The sequence below is a fragment of the Capsicum annuum genome, chromosome 7 (assembly GCF_002878395.1).
Source record: "Capsicum annuum cultivar UCD-10X-F1 chromosome 7, UCD10Xv1.1, whole genome shotgun sequence".
NCBI classification, from domain to species: Eukaryota; Viridiplantae; Streptophyta; class Magnoliopsida; order Solanales; family Solanaceae; genus Capsicum; species Capsicum annuum.
The window spans coordinates 21,026,081-21,046,437 of NC_061117.1; the positions used below are offsets into that span (position 1 = coordinate 21,026,081).

The following is a 20,357-nucleotide window of genomic DNA, read 5'->3' on the forward strand; positions in this document are numbered from 1 at the left end:
TCTCAAGCAAATCAGCTATAGTTAAAACAGTGAGGCCTGAAATAATTAATTACAAGTTTTTTCTTACGCTTTTCAATTACCAAGACCAAAGAGGTTTCTGTGTTTCAAAGAATTGGATACAAATAGATTAGTTGTCACCTGCAATTGACTAGGTTCTGTTTTCATTTTTTTTTTCTTTTTGAGGTATAAACTTTCTTAATTATTAAGTAGTCTTATCACCTACATAAACTTTTCGTGGTGTCTACCAGGCCCAAATTAATTGACATACTAGACAACATCAAGCCTGAGAAAGTCGTAGAGGGGTTGAAGCAAAGGTGATCAATGATCCTCAGATTTTAGTATTTATTACCTAGATTAACTACTGTTTTGCGAAACATAGGATGATGCTATAGATCATTAATAGAGTAGAGAAATTTTCCAACTCTCTTCCTTACTCCCCCTCTCCTTTATTTTCTTTTTACCAGCCCTTATTAATTCTTATCCAAATCTGATTTTTCTTCGATTCCAGTAATTCTTCTGCTGCTATTATGAATGATAGCATTTCTTCGACTTAATCGTTCTCTTTTTCTATTCATGCTCTCTTCTTTATTTGTTCTCCCCGATTCAAAATCTCTCTCTTCAATCTTACCCTATAAGTTAAAAATCCCTTCCACATCTCAGCATGTATTCAACGTCCTCAAAAATCCACTTGCCTGGCACTTTATTAGTTCTTTTTTACCTTCCAAAATATGTCCAGATCTCAAGCTTCCTTTTTGCTTATGCATCACTGATTAACAGAAGCAAGTTCTCAACTCCAGCTTCTAATCTCAACATTCCAGAAGCTTCCGCTTCATGCAAAATCATTTTGGAATCAGCTAACTAAATTATGCTTGGGTAGGTCCACAGTATATATCAGCAAAAGTTTAGTTGGTCAGAATCCACATGAGCTTAGGAAGAGCTTGTTAAACGCCAAACCCTAGCTTTTGTCTCTCCTAAAACTCTAAACAATAAATTAGTCCCAATCTCCTAGCATATCTTTTTTGGAGAGTCCACTTTCCCACTCTGCTTTTTAACCCATTATTTCTTTCTTTTCTTTTATTGCTTATTTTTCTTAATTTTTTTTCTAAGATGTCATTCCACTTTGAATTTAGTTATCTATGCCTGAAGTGAACAACAGCAGAATATTATTTTATACATATATAACATGTATCAACCGTGCCATGATTCTAATATAAATCAAATTCTAAGAGGGGTGAACTATTGAAAATTGTGTTATATGTTAAAGTCTGGCTTTTGGGTTGGAAAGTTCATCAAAACGAAATGCAGTCAGGAAGCAATGTAGAAATGCAACTGCAGAACATTGAAAACAATAAGTTCCATCAGGAATTTTACTCTAGATCAACATGCAAAAGAGAAGCATTTCAGACATTATTTAACCAAGAAAGTGGAGAATCTTTAATATTTAATTTGCCAAAATTAATCTAAAAAGACAACCCCTCAATATTATAAAGGAGAAACAGTGTTACTTCTAAGGTAGCTTGCAGTTTTTTAAAAGTTGTAAGCAAATGTTGATAACCAAAACAAAAGAGTAAATGGAAAGACCTTTTGAAGAAAGCCACCACAGACACGGTAACAGATGCATTTAGCTGAAGAGATCCATCCCATAGCTTTTCAGCCGCAGGAGACATTTTACTAGACCGTGACCTACTCTTCTCATCTAATCTGTGAGAACTACGGTTTGACTTATATGACTCAACATGTTGAACACAATTTGATGGAGAGTGGCCATGTTTAGAGGAAAGGTCATCTGTCAAAGAACTTTTGATGTTCTGCTTATCTATTGCTTCCAGGTCCTTTTTCTTATCAGCTTCCACGTCACTTCTTCCTCTACTTTCAAGTAAATTGTCTACACGAATATCAAAAGAACCAACGGAACTCTGAGCCTCATTATGCAATGACTTTCCACCAACCTTTTGGTTAGTCAAAGCCAAGACCCCTGAGAGAATGTCTCCATATGAGGGGTTATTACTTCCAGTCCTGTTTGAACACTGAAGACTTTGTTCCAAAACACAAGGATTCCCAAATCTATTGGCTTCTTCAGGAAAACTTCTTCCATGAGAAGAGGCATATGACGCATGGTGCTGAGAAAAGATCTGCTCAACTGTTCCAACCTCTCTCACAACTCCAGTGGAAACATTATGCATTTCCATTGGCATCCAAGATTTGACAGCAGGGTTTCCAGAAACCAAATCTCCCTGATAAGAATGAAGCTGAGATTTTTCAGTATACGAATTATCGGATTTTGAAGAGGATCTCCCAGTGTCAGCTTGTGCAGGCATGTTACTTGTCTTTGATACCCAATTTAGTGACTCGGGCATCTCCCCAGTTGGGACATCAGATTTCCAATGTGGATGCTGGTGCTGTGTAGCTTGCAACTGCATGCATAAAGGGTTAGGGTTTATACCATCAACTCCATTTTCTTGGGGGTTCCTATTACTAGGGAATTTATATCCTTCAGTACTGTTCTGATAATTAAATTGATCGTGCTGGAAACAATCTCCAAGAGCAACCATTTTGGCAGAATTTGATTGGTTTACAGTTGAGTCCCGAGTATTTTCTTCTGTGGTGGATAAGAGAGGACCATTCTCTTCTAATCTAGGTTCTGGAGGCCATGAAAATTCAGGCAAATCAACTGGCCTAGATATCCTTTTACTCAAACTTGTCCCAAAGGAATCAATGCCGTAGCCTCCAGATGAAGATGGGAGTATTTTGTTTTCCATCCAAGCTGTCCTTGAGTAGTAATAAAGCGAAAGTTTTCTGACTTGATGAAATTCGTACTTCTTATTGTTATGCCTTGTAGATCAAACCACTACCAACAGTATCCGCTCTCGCAACAGTTATAGCTCAATCCTAGTCACTAGCAAAATAAATCAATAACATAAGAGAACGATCAAAAGAAAACAAACAAAAGTCATCTACCAAGCACTTCAAAAAGCTAGAAATAGTACAAAAGAACTAATGAGAGAACTTAAACTATGAATGAAAATAGAAATTAAGGATACCATGTTTGAAGCTTTATCTGAGTAATTATCTTCCTTCCCCCCTCCCCCCCTCCCAAAGAAAAAAAAAACAATACATTCCCCTTAGATACTCCAAGGGAGCCAATTTCTACCAAGATAAACAAATAAGATGTAGCATAATTCCCGAAGTTGTCTTATGGTATACCTCAACTCAAAGTACAGCATTTTCAGGAACCTTTTTAGCTTTTACACTTCCTTTTGATCATAACATTCATAGGGAATTGAGCCACAGAAAGTAAGAGCCATATCACAAGGAGGTCTAATAAAGCGTAGTCTCTACCTATGAGGAATTCCTACGTAAAACTTGTCAATCTTTGGACCTCAGTATAGTTGAAAGTACCTATGAACTCCAAAATTGAAAGGAAATACAACAATTAAAATGCCTTAATTCCAAACTAGTTGCAGTCAACTATAAGAGTTTTCTATATCTATTTTGCTTCTATTTCATTCCGACACTAATTAATACTTTGGCAACCAATGGTGTGGACTAGTAGTCAATAAAGTCCGAGAAGAACCATGAGGATTTAAGTCCCAGCCAAGGCAAAAAACACTAGTTGATTTCTTCCCATACGTCTACACTTTGATGGACAAAGTTACCCAGTACATGTTCTATTGGGAGGTCGTAGATACCCCACGACATAATTGAGGTGCACACAAGCTAGCCCAGGCACCACCATTACCAATAAAGAAAAAATTATGGAGTCTCTTCAAAAATGTCTTTAGGTGCGTGTCGAATCATCTAAAAATAGTGTATTTTTGAAGGATCCGACATGGGTGCGGCAATATTTTTGGAGAGTCTGAGACACTTAGCTCCTCTAAGAGGTTTAGGAGGAATCTGCAAGATTTGGCGGGGCGAGGGGGGAGCAAATTTTTACCAAAGAGTAAAATATGTGTCATTTTTTCTAATAGAAAATTTATTATTTACGATAAAAAATACACCCTCTGTCCTTATTTATATGACTCACTTTCCTTTATAGTCAGTCCTCACTATGTGGGAATACACTGGGTTTGTTGTTGTTGTACTTTCCTTTATAGCCAGTCCCAAAAAGAATGACACGTTTTGTATATTTAGTAACAATTTGACCTTATAACACCAATTTTATCCTTTATGAAATGATTTATAGCTAGGAGTGGCAAAATCAAATTCAACCCCCCCAACCCGTTCAAGTTTGGATTGGTTATTGACCCGCCCATTTATTAGCTCAATCCATTTCAACCCAAACCATTAAAAATTGAGTTGATATGTAACTCAAATTGATTTTTAAGGCTTCTTATTAAAATGTTTTACAAAGATTTTTTTTTATTAAATGTAATATATAGCCATAATAAAGAAAAAATAGTTTTATTCGGTACTAAGAAAATTAAAAGATCAAATAAAGCATTTAAATCTTAGTAAAAATTGGGTGGGTTAGGTTATAACCCGCTATCTAACTCGTTTTGACCCAATATAGTTTGACCCAAACAAATTTGGGTCAGGTTGGGTCTTGACCTTGTTATCTTGACCCGCCCAAATTTGACCCAACCTACCCAATTGCAGCCCTATTTATAGCCAACACAAATTTCTTAGATTTATTTTAGACCACAAATTCTTCATGCCAAGTCAAACTCACTCACATAAATTGGGACGTAGGGAGTACAATATTTCCTTAAAAAAATTATTATTATTTTTATTCTCTTTAACCTTTTTCAAATAGAAGAAATCAAGAAAATGTTATTTTGCCTTCTTACATTTTGTCCACCTACACTCACATTATTTTATTCTCTTTAACTCCTTTTGTATTTTGTTTCTTCAAATCTAAGATAAGTTAGAGTATACTTTGTTAAGAGAATGGTCAATAGTCAAAAACTGTAGAACAAAGTGAATTGCAAATTATTTTTAGGTTTCTTCTCAGGTTTTGAAGCAATGCCACAAGCATATTAAAGAAGGGGTATATCAAATTATCAACTTCTTGAATCAATTTTTATCGTTGTAACTCTATTATTTTTATCTAAAATTTGTCAATGTATTGCTTACAGAATTATGTTAAAAGTTCATGTAATGATTGCCTTAGTGGAAGGATGTTTTTCAATATTAACATTGATAAAGTTTACCTAAAATTAGCAATTAAAAGAAATTATTTGGAAAAAAAAAATCAATCAATTATAAAAAAAAAAAAAAAAGTTAAGCAATTATTTTGCATCTAAAAATGTTGAAAAATAGACTTCAAATGAAAATAAATATGAGATTTGTTAAAATTTTAGGCCTCTATTTAAAATTCACTTTAGGCCTCCAATTATGTCGAGCCGCCCATGACTACCAAACACTACACCGAATAGCCATGATGTATGGAGCTAGAGGAAAGGAAATAATGGCATTTTTTTATTAATCATATTATGAGAAGCTCCCAAATAGGTTAGAGTTGACCTTTCCATATATCTCGATATGGATCCTTACGACACTTTGGAAGGAGTGTTTTTATGCTCGGTTAGTTGAGGAAGGGGTGAAACTTAACGGTAGAGATTTGGAGGAAAAGGAAGATTAGTTGTGTCAGTTGGTGTTTTTGCTCAGCTGGTCAATTGGTGCTTTTTTACATGGCTTGTTGAGGAAGGGGTGAAACTTGGCGATAGAGATTTGGAAGAAAGGAAGATTACTTGTGTCAATTGGTATTTCATGTTTCACGAGTAAAAACTCAAGGAGAAGCTATGAATCACCTCCTCTTACATCGTCGAACAACACCTTGCCTGTGGAGGAAAATTTTGAAATGATTTGGACTTTGAGTAGATGTTAGGCGGGCAGGCACAATACAAGAAAACAATGTTCAGTTGGACCTTTAGTAGACGGAAAAAAAGAAGCAAGGGCATGGATGTTGGTGCTATAGCACTAATATGGACCATATGGAGAGAGAGACTAAGAACTTTTTTGATGGGTCAGAGAAGGATTTAGTATATTTAAGGAATATTTTAGGGCTAAATATCGATCGGTACGGTTCGATTTTGAAAGTTATTGGTTCAACTTATTGGTTTGTCGGTTTGTAGACATGATAAAACCGTTAAAGAACCGTTAAGATATCATTAATTGGTCACCAGTTAATCGATTATCGATCGTTATCGGTTTGATTATTGGGTTAATCATCACGAAAAATTTCACGTCATAAGACTGTTTAGCTAGAAAAAATAGGTGATAAGACAGAGCCGATAGAACTAGCCAACTACAGCAACCCACTTTAATTTAGATTTGAAAATAACATTCCCATCACTTTTCATTGACACCGATTCATCTTCTTGCTAAGATACTTTATATAATGAAAGGTAAAATTATTATAATTTAATAAATACTATCGAATAATCGGTTCACCCTGGGTGGTTAAACCTAGAACCAAATCCCTAACCCAATAACATAGAACAGCAAACTGATAGCCAAAATGTTAAACCAATAGCCCAAACTACTAATCTAATAATCTAATTATTGATTCAGGATATTGATTTATCCATTAATTCGCACAGCCCTAGAATATTATTTTATCCCTTATTTCTTTTGAAGCATCCTCGAGGTTACTATATGTATGGAAGATTGGGTGTCTTTCATAGAATATCATTTCTTTTTATGAGGCTTTCTACTTTTTTGTGTACGGGCTTGTTTCTTGCCCTTTTAATATAATTTTATACTTGATTAAAAGGAAACAGGTTGTCTGGTTCACATATAAATTAAGTAGGATTAGAATACAATAATTATTATTTGAAAAATAATAAACACTAACGATTGAATTTTTCATGGACGCTTGGTTAATCATACTAAAATCTGAATCTTTTTTATATGAATGGCATCCAAGCCAACTAAAATGCACTTTGACTAATTCGTTGGGCAATTCATTCGGCCCACAAGCACAAGTCTCAAGGAAATTCAACGCACCAAAATTGAAATAGAGAGGGTCTGACCATGTGTTATAGTCAGGATTTAGACTTTGAGATTTCCATGTTATCTTTTTTTAACAAGGGAGAAATTCCCGAAGACTAATAGAACACGGTCGAAACTAAGTGGATAATGGGTCTGCCACTCTACCCTTCTCTACTCATGAACTTGTGTCTGCAGCACGATTCTAAATTATACCATGTGCATAACCCACACATCACATGTGTCGCTCATACCACTAGACCAAAACCAGGGGCTCCAAGTTGTTATTCCTATTTCTCAACCAATACACCATCCTTTCGAGACAATTCGTTCTTCTTTTCATTGGATAAGCGTTTGTATTTTCTAATAATACCAGCTACTTTATCAAAAAAACAAAGGTTTATTAACACATGTAGTTAAAAATGTTTAGCGCATGATAAACCAGTTTTTTTACCTCAAAAAAATACTTTTAGAAAGGAATTCAAAATATTGTATGAAAGTGATAAAAATGAGTAAATAAATATGGTATCTTCTAATAAGTAGTTCATAAGTATTATAACAAGTAACCGAGTTATAATACAAAGGATGCTTATCGGTTACTTGCTCTACTTCTAGTAGATGTATTCTTTATATGTGCATTGTTATTCAACATCAATTTTGGCATAAAATAATACGCCAAGTACTACATAACTGATACATGTATTATCAATACAATGATTAGAAAAGCAACCACTGATTGTTAAAAGTGGAATTTAGTATGAGGACAAAAATTGTTAAAGTCGTAGGGTTACGCTAGTAGTTTCTTGTTCTTTGAATACTTGTTGATATATGTTGTTTCGGGTGGATGTAGTATTATTTTGCGGTAGTACTGCTTTGTTACTATTTGTTGTTGTATTACTCCTTATTGTCTCTTGTACCTTTATTACATCTTTTTCGGACTGTATTTTCTGAGTCGAGGGTCTACCGAAAACAGCCTCTCTATCTCACCTCTAAGGTAGTGGTATTGGGTACGAACTGAGTACACTTTACCCTCCTCAGACCTCATTATGTGAGGATACACTATGTATGTTGTTGTTTACAAAAATTGTTAAAGTAGAATGTAGTATCAATAATATTTCAATTAATACATGTAACCAAACGACGCCTAAATGTTATTTAAAAAAAAAAAGTAAGTACAAGAACAAGCTTCTAGACTTTGCTGGGTTCTAAGAGTCTTTGCTTTGCTTCAAATAAAACCTTTACATCCACATCTAGACTGCAATAGTGTTGTCAAAGATGCACTTAAGCCCTGAAGCGAGATGCAAAACATGTTGAGCACTTTGACTCACTTTACAGCCATTTCTGTGTCGTCATTAAGGCTTTAAGGCATACTTTTCCTTTATAATGAGTCAATCCTATCATAATTATTTTCTATTTCTTTGTCCATATTTTTGTTATTTGTGCTCATGAGTATTAATCTTGTACTACGGAAACATATTTCTCTATTTACACCTTTTTTCATTAAGGCTCACATTTTTTATTGTGCTTAAGGCCTTAAGAGTTTTTTTGCGCCTTTGACTCGAGGAAACAAACAACAGCGGATAGAAACCAAACACAACCCTGAAGCAATAATTCCATTTTAATCTTGTTATTTAACCCAAAAAAAATTCCAAAAACATGAAGGTGAATTTTAGCCAAAAAAACTGAAAAAAAAAGCCAAATAGTTAACAACAAACAACCAAAGCAGAAAACTCAAACCACAACTAAAATGCCAAAAGAGGACCTTTTTAGGGCTACAAGAATGAGCTAAAAGATAAATCAGACTAGTAAACATCAAATTAAATGAGGAACAACAACGAATAGCATGAAGAGAAAACACAAAACACAGAATTTATAGGGGAACCAATCTGTATACCTCATTCGATGAAGAGGGTTTCTAGGTATTCAGACCATTCTAAAAGTGAAATTTTTGGGTGAATTTGACTGATAGTGTGTCTGTTATTTTGCAATATATAGTAAACAACAGAAGACAGTTTTAGATTTTGAGAATCGCATGGAAATTAGAGTTATTTCTATCCACTTGAACCCTCTAAAGGGTCCACTCTTTTTGCCACATATTGGTATAGGATGTTTTCCTGGAGAAAGCCAAACCTAGTTTTGTATAGCTTCACTTCGTAATTAATAAAATTCTTTAATTTCCAAAAAGTGCTTCATTTAATACATGTAACCAAACGACAACTAAATGCTATTTTTTTGCAACTACAAAGAAGGACAACGACGACAATAACAAGCTTCTAGCCTTTGTTGGGTTCTAAGAGTTCTTGTTCTGCTTCAAGATAAAACTTTTACATCCACAGCTAGACTGCAACAGTATTGGCAAAGGCGCACTTAAGCCCCGAAGCAAAACGCAAAACGTGTTGAGCGTTTCGCCTCGCTTTATGCGCATTTCAGTGTTGTCATTGTAAAATTAGGTCTTGGGCCTAACTCACACCCCAAAAGCAAGCTCAAAGAGAGGAGAATTGCCCAAACCTTATAAAGAGATCACACATCTCATTAACCATCAACGTGGGAAACATTGGATGACATGGGTCCTACTCTGTTACCATATAAAATTAGGTCTTGGGTCTAACTCACATCCCAAAAGCTAGCTCTGAGAGAGGAGGATTGTCCAAGCCTTATAGAGAGACCACCCATCTTATTAACCGCCAATGTGGGACTTTTTCTCTTCTTTAACAGTCATCAAGGCTTTAAGGCATTCTTTTCCTTGCTAATGAATGCAATCTAAACAATTGAATTTCACTTTGTCATAATTTTTTTTTCAATTTCTTTGTCCGTATATTTGTTACTCGTTCTTATGATTATTAATCTTCTTGGACTACACATACAAATTTGTATATTTTTCTCCATTTGTGCCTTTTTTCATTAATGCACACCCTTTATTGTTGCTAAAAAAGTTTGAGTTTTGTTTTGTTTTGCGCTTTTTACATACCCTTCTGAAGAAATTAAAGAAAAAAAACGATGGTGAATTTTAGCCACAAAAAAAAAAAAAAATTGTTGTCAAAGGTGCGCTTAAGCCCTGAAGGCTAAAGCGAGGCGCAAAATGTTTGAGAACTTCCCGTCATTTTATGGGCATTTCAATGTCGTCACAAAACAGTCTCGTAAGGAAATGCAAGGTAAGGTTGTGTACAATAGACCCTTGTGGTAGAACCGTGCGATCCACAGGAATTTAAGGCATTGGGCTGCCTTTTTTCATCATGGCTCTACAACAACAACAATATACAACAACAACAACAAACCCAGTGTATTTCCACAAAGTGGGGTCTGGTGAGGGTAAAGTGTACGTAGTCTATACCGCTACCTCCAAAGAAGTAGAGAGGTTGTTTCCAATAGACCCTCGGCTCAAGTACAACAACAATAATATATCCAGTGTATTTCCACACAGTGAGATCTGAGGAGGATAGAGTGTATGCAGTTCGTACCACTACCTCAAAGGTGAAGTTAGAGAGGTTGTTTTCGGTAAACCCTCGGCTCAAGACAAATACAATCCAAAAAAAAAAAATGTAAAAAAGCATACAAAAGGCAATAAGGAGTAACACACCAACATATAGTGATAGGACAATACTACCACAATATAATACTACAAGAATCTACCCGAAACAACATATATCAACAAGAATCCAAGAACAAAAACTACAAATATAGTGATAGAACAAAAAACTACAAGAGTCATCATCACGGCTCTAAGGTACACTTTTTCCTTCCTAATGAGTGCAATCTAAACAATTGATATTCATGTTATCATAACTTTCTTCAATTTCTTTTGTTTGTATATTTGTTATTCGTGCCTACAATTATTAATCTTGGACTACGCATACAAAGTTGCATTTTGTTCTCCATTTGCGCCTTTATTTATTTGTGACTAAAGCATTAAGAGATTTGTTGCACTATTCATTCTTTATAACACTAGGATTGCAATGAGACACACAACGGTTGATACAAACCAAACAGAATCATGAATCATGAACATCGATTTAATCTTTCTACATAACCTTCTCAAAAAAAAAAATCCAAAAACACAAAGGTGAATTTTAGCCCAAAAAAATGTTTGTTTTTTTTGGTTTTCCACCAGGGGTTCGGTATCCGATACCCGCATTGAAGCATGAACAAATCTTAACTCGAACCAGGAAGTCCCACATTAAGGTAAAGCATTTCCTAACAAAGGTGGTTGTACACTATAAAGACTCAAACTCGAGACCTCTAGTTAAGGAAAAAAAGTCAAATGGCCGGCAACAAACATTACAGCAGAAAAAAAAAAAACTAAAACCCGCAACTAATTAATGCTAGAAAAAGAACCCATTTGGATCTAAAAGTATGAACAAATAGATAAAAATTAGACTAGAAAACATCAAATTAAATGAGGAAAAACAAATAATAACATGAACAGAATGTTGTAAAAACACAGAACTTTAAGTGGAATCAATTAGCATACCTTATTCGATGACGAGGCAATCTAGGGTTTGAGACCCATTATTTTGAAACTGATGATTTTTCCTTTTTTGGGTGAATTTGAGTGAGTATGTTTTTCTTGGGTTATAGAGTATTTTGCCATAAATAATAATAATATAGAAGACAAGGAGGTTTTATATTTTGAGAATCTCATAGAAATTATAGTTTTTCTTTATTTTATATTTATTTACCATCCAATTTGTGTATATTGGATTATGACTAATTAAGATTCACATTGAATAGGGTCTATCTGAAAAAGGCACTCCCTATCAAAAAAAAAATTCATTTTTTATTCCCATTCAATTTGTGGTACATATATTGGATTCTGACTAATTTGGATCCGCACTGTGTAGGGACCATTCAAAGAAAAAAAGAACTCTCTACCAAGAATATTTTCATTTTTTTAAAATTTCTCATCCAATTTACAATTTGCATATTGGATTTTTGACTAATTTGAATTCGCATTGCATAAAGCCCATTTGGAAAAGACCTCCCCCCTATTAAGAATTATTTCATTATTTTTGTCTCATCCAATGTGGTTCAGATTAGATTCTGACTATTCGTACCGCAAGGGCTCATACAGAAAAGACGCTCCTTACTAATAACTTTTTGCATTTCTTATTTTCCATCCAATTTGCCGTATACATATTAGATTCTGACTAACGTAGATTTGCACCGTATAGGACCTATTCAGAAAAGATTCTCCCTACTCAGAAGTTCTCTTTCTTACTTTTCGACCTTCACCTTAAACTTCTCTATTCCATAACCCACCTCCACCCAAGGACTTCTTCTTCAGCTAACCCCTTGCCCCCTATTCTTTCTCTTTTCTTATACAGCAGCTAACCTTCTTCTTTTCTTTTCCTTACTAATGAGCGTTATTCTTACCTGAAGATGCGACACTACACATTGATATTTCACTTTATCATAATTTTTTTCAGATATATATATATATATATATATATTATTCATGCTTATAATCTTGGACCATGCATACACGTTTATAATTTTTTCGCTATTAGCACCTTTTTCATTAATGTACACACTTTATTTGTGCTAAATGCTTTTAGAGTTTTTTGCGTATTTCGCTTTTGATAACATTGAACCACAAGGAACAAACAATGCCATATAGAAACCAAACACAACCCTGAATCATGAATTCTAATTTAATCTTGCTAAATAACCTTCTCCTTACAAAGAAATACGAAAACACCAATGTGAATTTTAGGCAAAAACGACAAAAGAAAGCCAAATTGTTTTTTTTCTTTTGGGGATTGGGGGGTTCCCACCCGGTGTGCAGTATCCTTATTAGAGCCCGACTGAATTCGAATTCATGTTTTGATGTCCTACATTAAGATAAAGCGTTCTCTAACAAAGGTGACTCCGTACCCATGGTGACTCAAACTCAATACCTATAGTTAAAAAGGAAAAAAAAAAAAGTCAAATTGTTTTTCTTTTTCTTTGGTTTCCCACCATAAGTTTGGTATCCTACATCCGCATTGGAGTCCAACTAAATTCAAGATTCCCTAATAAAAAAGCAACTCTATACCCAGGAATACTCGAACCCGAGACCTCTAGTTAAGGAAAAAAAAAAAAGTTAAATTGATGACAACAAACAACAAAAGCAGAAAAAAAAAAAAACTGAAACAGCAACCAGTCAATTGCAAAAAAAGAACCAATCTGGGACTAAAAGAATGAACAAATACATAGAAGTTACATTAATATTTAGTCAAGGTGCGCAAATTAATATTTAGCCAAGGTGCGCAAAAGTTAGCCCGGACAAAACGATTATCAAAAGAAAAAACTAAGAAACATCAAATTAAATGAGAAATAACAAAGAATAGCAAGAAGAGAATGCAGTAAAAACAGAGAATTACTCAAATTAGTATTACCTTATTTGATGAAGAGGGGTTTCTAGGGTTTGACACTCATTATTCTAATGAGTAAAGTATTCCTAACAAAGACGACTCCCTACTCATGGTCATGGGGACCCGAAGACCTCTAGTTAGAGCGGGAAAGAGTCAAACTGTTTTTCTTTTTATTTGGCTTCCCACCATGTATCCCGTACCCACATTGAAGCCCGACTAAATTCAAGATTCGCACCGGAATTCCCACATTAGAGGGTAAAGCACTCCCTAACAAAGAGACTTTATAGGGAACTCAAATCCGAAACCTCTAATTAAGGAAAAAAAAAGTCAAATTGCTGACAACAAACAACCAAAGCACCAAAGAATTGAAACAGCAACTATTCAATTTGCCAAAAAAAAAAAACCCATATGGGTCTAAAAGAATGAACAGATAAAAATTACACTAATATTTAGTCAAGGTGCACAAAAACTGGCCAGACACCACAATAATCAAAAAAAAAAAAGACTAATAAACATCAAATTAAAGAAATGCAGTAAAACAGAGAATTAATCAAATTAGTATAACAAAGATGACTCCATACTCATGAGACCTCGAACCCGAGACCTCTAGTTAAAGGGAAAAAAAAGTTAAATTCTTTTTCTTTTTTTGATTCCTACCATGTGGCCAGTATCCAGTACCTACATTGAAGTCCGACTAAATTCAATATTCGCACCGGGAATTCCCACATTAGAGAATAAAGCACTCCCTAACAAAAAACGACTTTAGAACCCGAGACTCAAACTCGAGGCCTCTAGTTAAGGAAAAAAAGTCAAATAGTTTTTCTTTTTTTGGTTTCCCATCATGTGTCCAATATCCAGTACCTGTATTGAAGTTCGACTAAATTCAAAATTCACACCGGAAATTCCCACGTTAGAGGATAAAGCACTCCCTAACAAAAAATGACTATATAACCCGAGACCTCTAGTTAAGAAAAAAAAAGTCAAATAGTTTTTCTTTTCTTTTTTTTTGTTTCCCACCATGTGTCCAGTATCCAGTACCCATATTGAAGTCCGAGTGTCCGACCAAATTCAATATTCGCACCGGGAATTCCCACATTAGAGGATAAACCACTCCCTGACAAAAAACAACTCTATAGGGGACTCAAACCCGAGACCTCTAGTTAAAAGAGAGAAAAAAGTCAGCTAATTTTTCTTTTTTTGGTTTCCCCACATGTGTTCAGTATCCGGTACCCGCATTGAAGCCCGGGATAAAGTACTCCCTGACAAAACCGACTCTATAACCCGGGACAAGAACCCAATACCTCTAGTTAAAGGGTAAAAAGCAAATAATTGACAACAAACAACCAAAGCAAAAAAATAACTGAAACAGCAAGTAATCAATTGCAAAAAAAGAACCCATAAGGTTAAAAGAACGAACAACTAGATGAAATTAGAGTAATAAACATCAAATTAAATGAGAAAAAACGAAGAATAGCAAGAAGAAAATGCAGTAAAAACAGAGAATTAATCAAATTAGTATATACCTTATTCGATGAGAGAGGATTCTAGGGTTAGAGACCCATTATTCTTAAACTGATGATTTTTTTCTTTTGGTGAATTTGAGTGAGCGTCTTTTTCTTGGGCTACAGACTATTTTTTGCTATAATAATGGAGAATAGAAGAAGGTTTTAGATTTTGAGAAATCTCATGGAAACTTGGAAATTAGAGTTTTTATTTTATTTTTTATTTCCTATCTTATTTGTGTGTGCTTATAGACTAATTTGAACTCGCACCATAGTTTCCATTTGAAAAACATGTTACTACTAAAAATTTTAAATCCAACTGAGGGTCTTTCCGAGACGGTCTATCTACCTTGTTCGTAACAAATTTTCGTCAACGCTGAAAATTAACTACAAGCAAAAATAAAATTAAAAAAAAATAATTTTATATAAATGAATTTTGCGGGTACAATTCTGTTGTTCTCTCGATTCTTCTCTCCTAAGTTTTTCCGTGATTCGAGGGCCTTTGCAGCGTGATTCTCGAATGTAGGATGATTTGAGCCTCCTAGAAATGTGTTTGGATCTCCAGGAATTGTCTGACAGCACTTCGTCTTGTCGAGTTGATCTTCGGGCAGAACTCCGTTAGTCAATTCGTTGAATAGTTGTATAGTCAATGCAGAGGCTTCCTCCAATGCTTGCAGAATGTCCTCCTTTTTCTTTTTTTTCCTGTAGAATGTTATGGTACTCCTCTATTTATAGTTGTAGGGGTAGGCCTAGTTGCTTGTGATTGGCCGAAACATGTCACTTTGTCACTTGATGTCTTTTGACTAGTTGTTGAATTTGAATGAGATTTCCACATTATTTGTACATGTGGCGGCATCTCATTGGTCTTGGCTTTGACTAGGATGCCACGTCACTTGATGAGTTTGGGCTTCAAGGTAAGATGGACCTTGATGAAGAATAAAATAGGCTTATTATTTTTTTTAGCCCAAAATAAGTTTAAACCCAATAACATATGAATCAAATCCAAGTTTTATAGGAATTTGATCCAATAAATTTTATGTGTCTACATATGCCCCCTACTTCAAGGTTGGTCGACATGTAGGCTTGCCGAAACTTGGCGACGAGACTTGAAGTACTCATGAATGTGTTTCCATTCTCATGATGTCAAAGGTATTTGTTTCTCCCAATGTTGATCATGCCAAATTGAAGCATCGTACTTTTGGTACCAACACTTATCGACAGATTGAAGTTTCACATAGTTGACATCAATCCACATAGAACCGAGAAGCTTCATCCGGTCAGTACTGTAGATGTGTTACATCTTTATTTTTTTTGTGCAGGTTTATGCAAATGGTCTTGATGTTAGACCAAAAAGGTCGACATGATTGATGTTGAACCATTTAGTGCACTACTTCCTTACTGTTTGATAAGAAAGTGACTTGGAATGATTTGATTTTATCCTTGACGACGCTAAAAGTTTTCCATTTTAGCTTTAGTGATCTTGTACTTGGTGTCATTCTTGCGACCTTGTGATGATAAAGTTCTGAGTGTCTACAGTCCATTGTTGCAAAGCAAGCATGTGGTCCATCTCATCCGTGGGTCTCGGCGATAAAGAGGCTTGAGTGAGAGCATCCCATTCTTTTCAAGGAGCACGTACATGGTGTCATCCAGCTTGATAATATTGACACAGGGAGTAGCCTTTTCTGACTTTGGTGAGAAAGTACTAGTCACACGTCTACAAAAATATTTATTCTCTGATGGGAGAACAAAAATATGAGTTGTTTGATTCATAAAAATGGAATTCAATGTCCTATCTTATCAGCTTTGCGCAGCGTCATGATAAATTCCGTATTTTGATGTAGGAGTATCAAAATTAGGAGTCGTTTTTTAAAAAAAAACTAGACTCGTAAAGCTACGTCTTACGCGAGAATCGCAATCAGATTGCACCCAAATCGTCTCATATATTTCCCTAAAATCGATCTTCTAATCTCGGTTTGCAAGTTTCATCAGCTTTGCACATCATCACGATAAATTCTATATCTTGACGTGGAAGTATCAAAATCAGGTTCTATTTTATGCACTGGAAATTAGATTCATGGAGCTACGTCTTACATGGAAACCACAATTAGATTGCATCCGAATCATCCCAGATATTTCTCCAAAAACAACCTTCTAATCTTGGTTCGCTGGTTATTTCAGTTTTGCGCAGCGTCACGATAAATTCCATATCTTGACGTGGAAGTATCGGAATCAGGTTCCATTTTTTGCATTGGAAAGTAGACTCGCAAAGTTACATCTCACGCAGAAACCATAATTAGGTTGGATCCGAATCGTCCCAGATATGCTCCAAAAACAGCCTTCTAATCTTGGTTTACTGGTTATTTCAGCTTTGCGCAGCGTCATGATAAATTCCATATCTTGACGTGGAAGTATCGGAATCAGGTTCTATTTTTTCGCATTGGAAAGTAGACTCACAGATCTACATTAAGCGTGAAATCCATCAGCATATAACCTCTATATTTTCTCAAGTACTTTTCCAAAGTTGTAGCCTAAATCTTGTGATATTCTATTTCTCCTCAGATTTTAGATACTTCATGAATCTCATCATCTATTTCAAGTTTTGGGGCCGCATCACTTCGGCAATATGTTGAAGGTCACACTAGAGCAATATTCAAAGTATCACAAATCTTTTTCTTGTTGAGAAGACTTTATTGCTTGAGAGATAATGAAAAATCCTTTTGCTTCAAGACGACATCTTCAAAGGACTCCAAATATGCATTCAAGCTTCATACTTTTCCTTTCTTTTTTTTAGAGCCGTTCACAGTTTAGACTCATGCGGGCCAGGAGTGACATGCAGTTTAAGTTCGTGCCTTAAGGAGCGTTTTGACTTGCAGTTTAGGCTCGTGTGTCGAGGAGCGTCTTGACTTTCAGTTTAGGCTTGTGTATCGAGGAGCATTTTAGCTTGTAGTTTAGGCTCGTGCATCGAGGAGCATTTTTGACTTGCAGTTTAAGTTCGTACAACAAGGAGCATTTTTTACTTGCAGTTTAAGCTCGTGCAGCAAGGAGCATTTTGGGAAAGAATTCTTGTAATGTAACTTTCCTTCCAACCCTTTGTAATAGGGTATGGTTGCACTTCAGTTTGGTATTTATTGCACCCATTGGCTGAAACAGATTTGCACTTGATTTTGTATCGACTTTTGAAAGTTGGAGTTTAAAAGCCTTTTGACATTTTTTTCTTTTGCGAGCGATCAATGTCCAAGTATCACCCTTCTTGCTATTAGAGAAGTCATTTTGCATGGATTTGTTCATTGTTTTCTTCAAGGCTGGAACCCTAATTGGGTCAAAGCTCCCAAATTATAGCATGATGATTTTTTCAAATTTTGGTGATTCCACAGAGCGCATGGCTTGTAGAGCTTTTGAAATTGAACCTTTCATTTGGTGCAGTTTGGTGCTAACATGATTTGCGTCAACTATATCACCATCATCAATGATGATCTTTCCCTCTTGCATTAATGTCATGATCTTTTCCTTCAGGATGAAGCATTTTATCGTGTGATGACCAACAATGCGGTAAAATTTACAGTATTTAGGATCATCGACTTTGTTTAATTTTCCAGGTCTCTTTGACTTAGGAAGTTCAATGACTTCTTTGGCTAACAACTCATCAAGAATTTCAGGAACATCAGAGTCGGGAAAAGGATATATCCTTGCTTGTAACTCTTTCAAGGTTGGTTGATTTTTTACCTCTCGTATTTGTAGCTTTGGAGTTTCCTCTTTTAACTTTTGTCTTGTAGGGGACTTCGTAAAACTCACAGTTGTCGTCATAGATTCCCCAAATTGGTTTTCAGATGAGTCTTCAAATTTTGTGACTTTCTTCCTAGGATCAAAAATAGGTGACGCCATTCTATGGCTTGTAATACTTAGCTTCATGTCATGAGCACGCGTAACTAATTCTTCAAAAGTTTGAGGCTTAATTCCTTGGAGGATAAACACAAGGCCCCAACGCATCCCTTGAATGCAAACTTCAACCACGAAAGTTTCAGAAAGTTGATTCTTGCAATTAAAGCTCAAAATTCTCCAGCGATTTATGTAATCCAGTATAGGCTCATCTTTACTTTGTCTTGTGTTTGTCAACTCTATCATGCTGACCATATGATAGGTACTGTAGAAGAGATTTAGGAACTGACTTTCTAGTTGCTCCCAACAATCAATTAATCCAAACTCCAAGTCTGTGTATCAATCAAAAGCATTGCCTTTCAAGGAGCGAACAAATTGCTTGAAAAGAAGATCGCCATGTGTACCAGCACTGCTACAAGTCTCAACGAAATGAGTGATGTGTTGTCTTGGATTTTCCTTTCCATCATATTGTTGAAACTTTGGCGGTTGATATCCAATTGGCATCAGTAACCCCTCGATTCGCTTAGAATACGGCTTTGAGTATCCTATAAAACTTTGTGACGGACCGCCATATTGTGCCTTGATGGTGTTTGCAATCATATCTTGCAATTGTTGAACTGTTAGAATAGCCACTGAAGCAGATCGATCATCTCAGTAATTGTCACTTATCTTGATGAGAGATTCACCATCAACTTTTCCTCGCGGTGTTAGATTATAATTTGACTCTCCAGGATTGTAGAGATCTAACTTGCTCATAATTCGGGCGATTTGATGATCTTTCTCATCAACGAACTTCTTCAAGGCTTCAATGGTTTGCTCCATCATTGCAAACTTCTCGTCCAAGTCAATTGCATCAACCATGAAGGTGTTGACCTTCGTTGAAGTTGGAGAATTCATTAAGTTTTTAGATTCTCCAAAGTTGCATCTAGTTTCAGACAGTTCATCTGATAAAATTGATGCAAAGTTTCCCCTAGGGGTTGTAGTTACTGCCGAAATTTGAGATTCTCTTTTTTGTCATCTCCAAAATGGTGAAGTATTGGGATCCATCCAAAGCACAAGCATTGAGATTGTGTCGATTGATGGGGCCAACAAGTTTGATCTCACTAGACGTGGCAGTAGTAGACTTCTTACACGAAACTTCATTGATTTTTCTGAAGTCCATTGTAGTAGTTGAATATGTGATTTCCTTTGACTTGTAGGAGGAAGAGATGAAGAGCAGAATTGGTCCCACTGGGCGTGCCAATTTGTTCGCAACAAATTTTCATTAACGCTGAAAATTAACTACAAGCAAAAATAAAATAAAATTAAATTTTTTTTTTTTATATAAATGAATTTTGCGGGTACAATTCCGTTGTTCTCTCGATTCTTCTCTCCTAAGTTTTTCCGTGATTCGAGGGTCTTTGCATCGTGATTCTTGAATGTAGGATGATTTGAGCCTCCTAGAAATGTGTTTGGATCTCCAGGAATTGTCTGATAGCACTTCGTCTTGTCGAGTTGATCTCTAGGCAGAACTCCGTCATTCAATTCGTTGAATAGTTGTATAGTCAATGCAGAGGCTTCCTCCAATGCTTGCAGAATGTCCTCTTTTTTTCTTTTTTTTCCTGTAAAATGTTATGGTACTCCCCTATTTATAGTTTTAGGGGTAGGCCTAGTTTCTTGTGATTGGCCGAAACATGTCACTTTGCCACTTGGTGTCTTT

At 35.6% G+C, this 20,357-nt stretch overlaps 1 protein-coding gene across 7 annotated transcripts in view; it reads right to left on the reverse strand.

Moving 5' to 3' along the window:
* Positions 1-15,062, reverse strand: part of LOC107877741 — a 43,217-nt gene extending 28,155 nt beyond the window's left edge. For 5 of the 7 annotated variants that reach the window (XR_001676488.2, XR_007042640.1, XR_007042641.1 and 2 more), the window contains exons 1-2: positions 14,804-15,013; positions 1,582-2,896 (exon numbers count right to left, since the gene is read on the reverse strand). Coding sequence is in view for 2 of the 7 variants with exons in the window: in XM_047393445.1 (XP_047249401.1) it covers positions 1,582-2,759 (1,178 nt within the window). In the remaining 5 variants the exon portion in view is untranslated. Of the gene's footprint in view, positions 1-1,581; positions 2,897-14,803 lie in introns of all 7 variants that reach the window. The other 2 variants (XM_047393445.1, XM_047393446.1) reach the window with 2 other exon arrangements.
* Between the last annotated feature and the right edge of the window lie 5,295 nt (positions 15,063-20,357).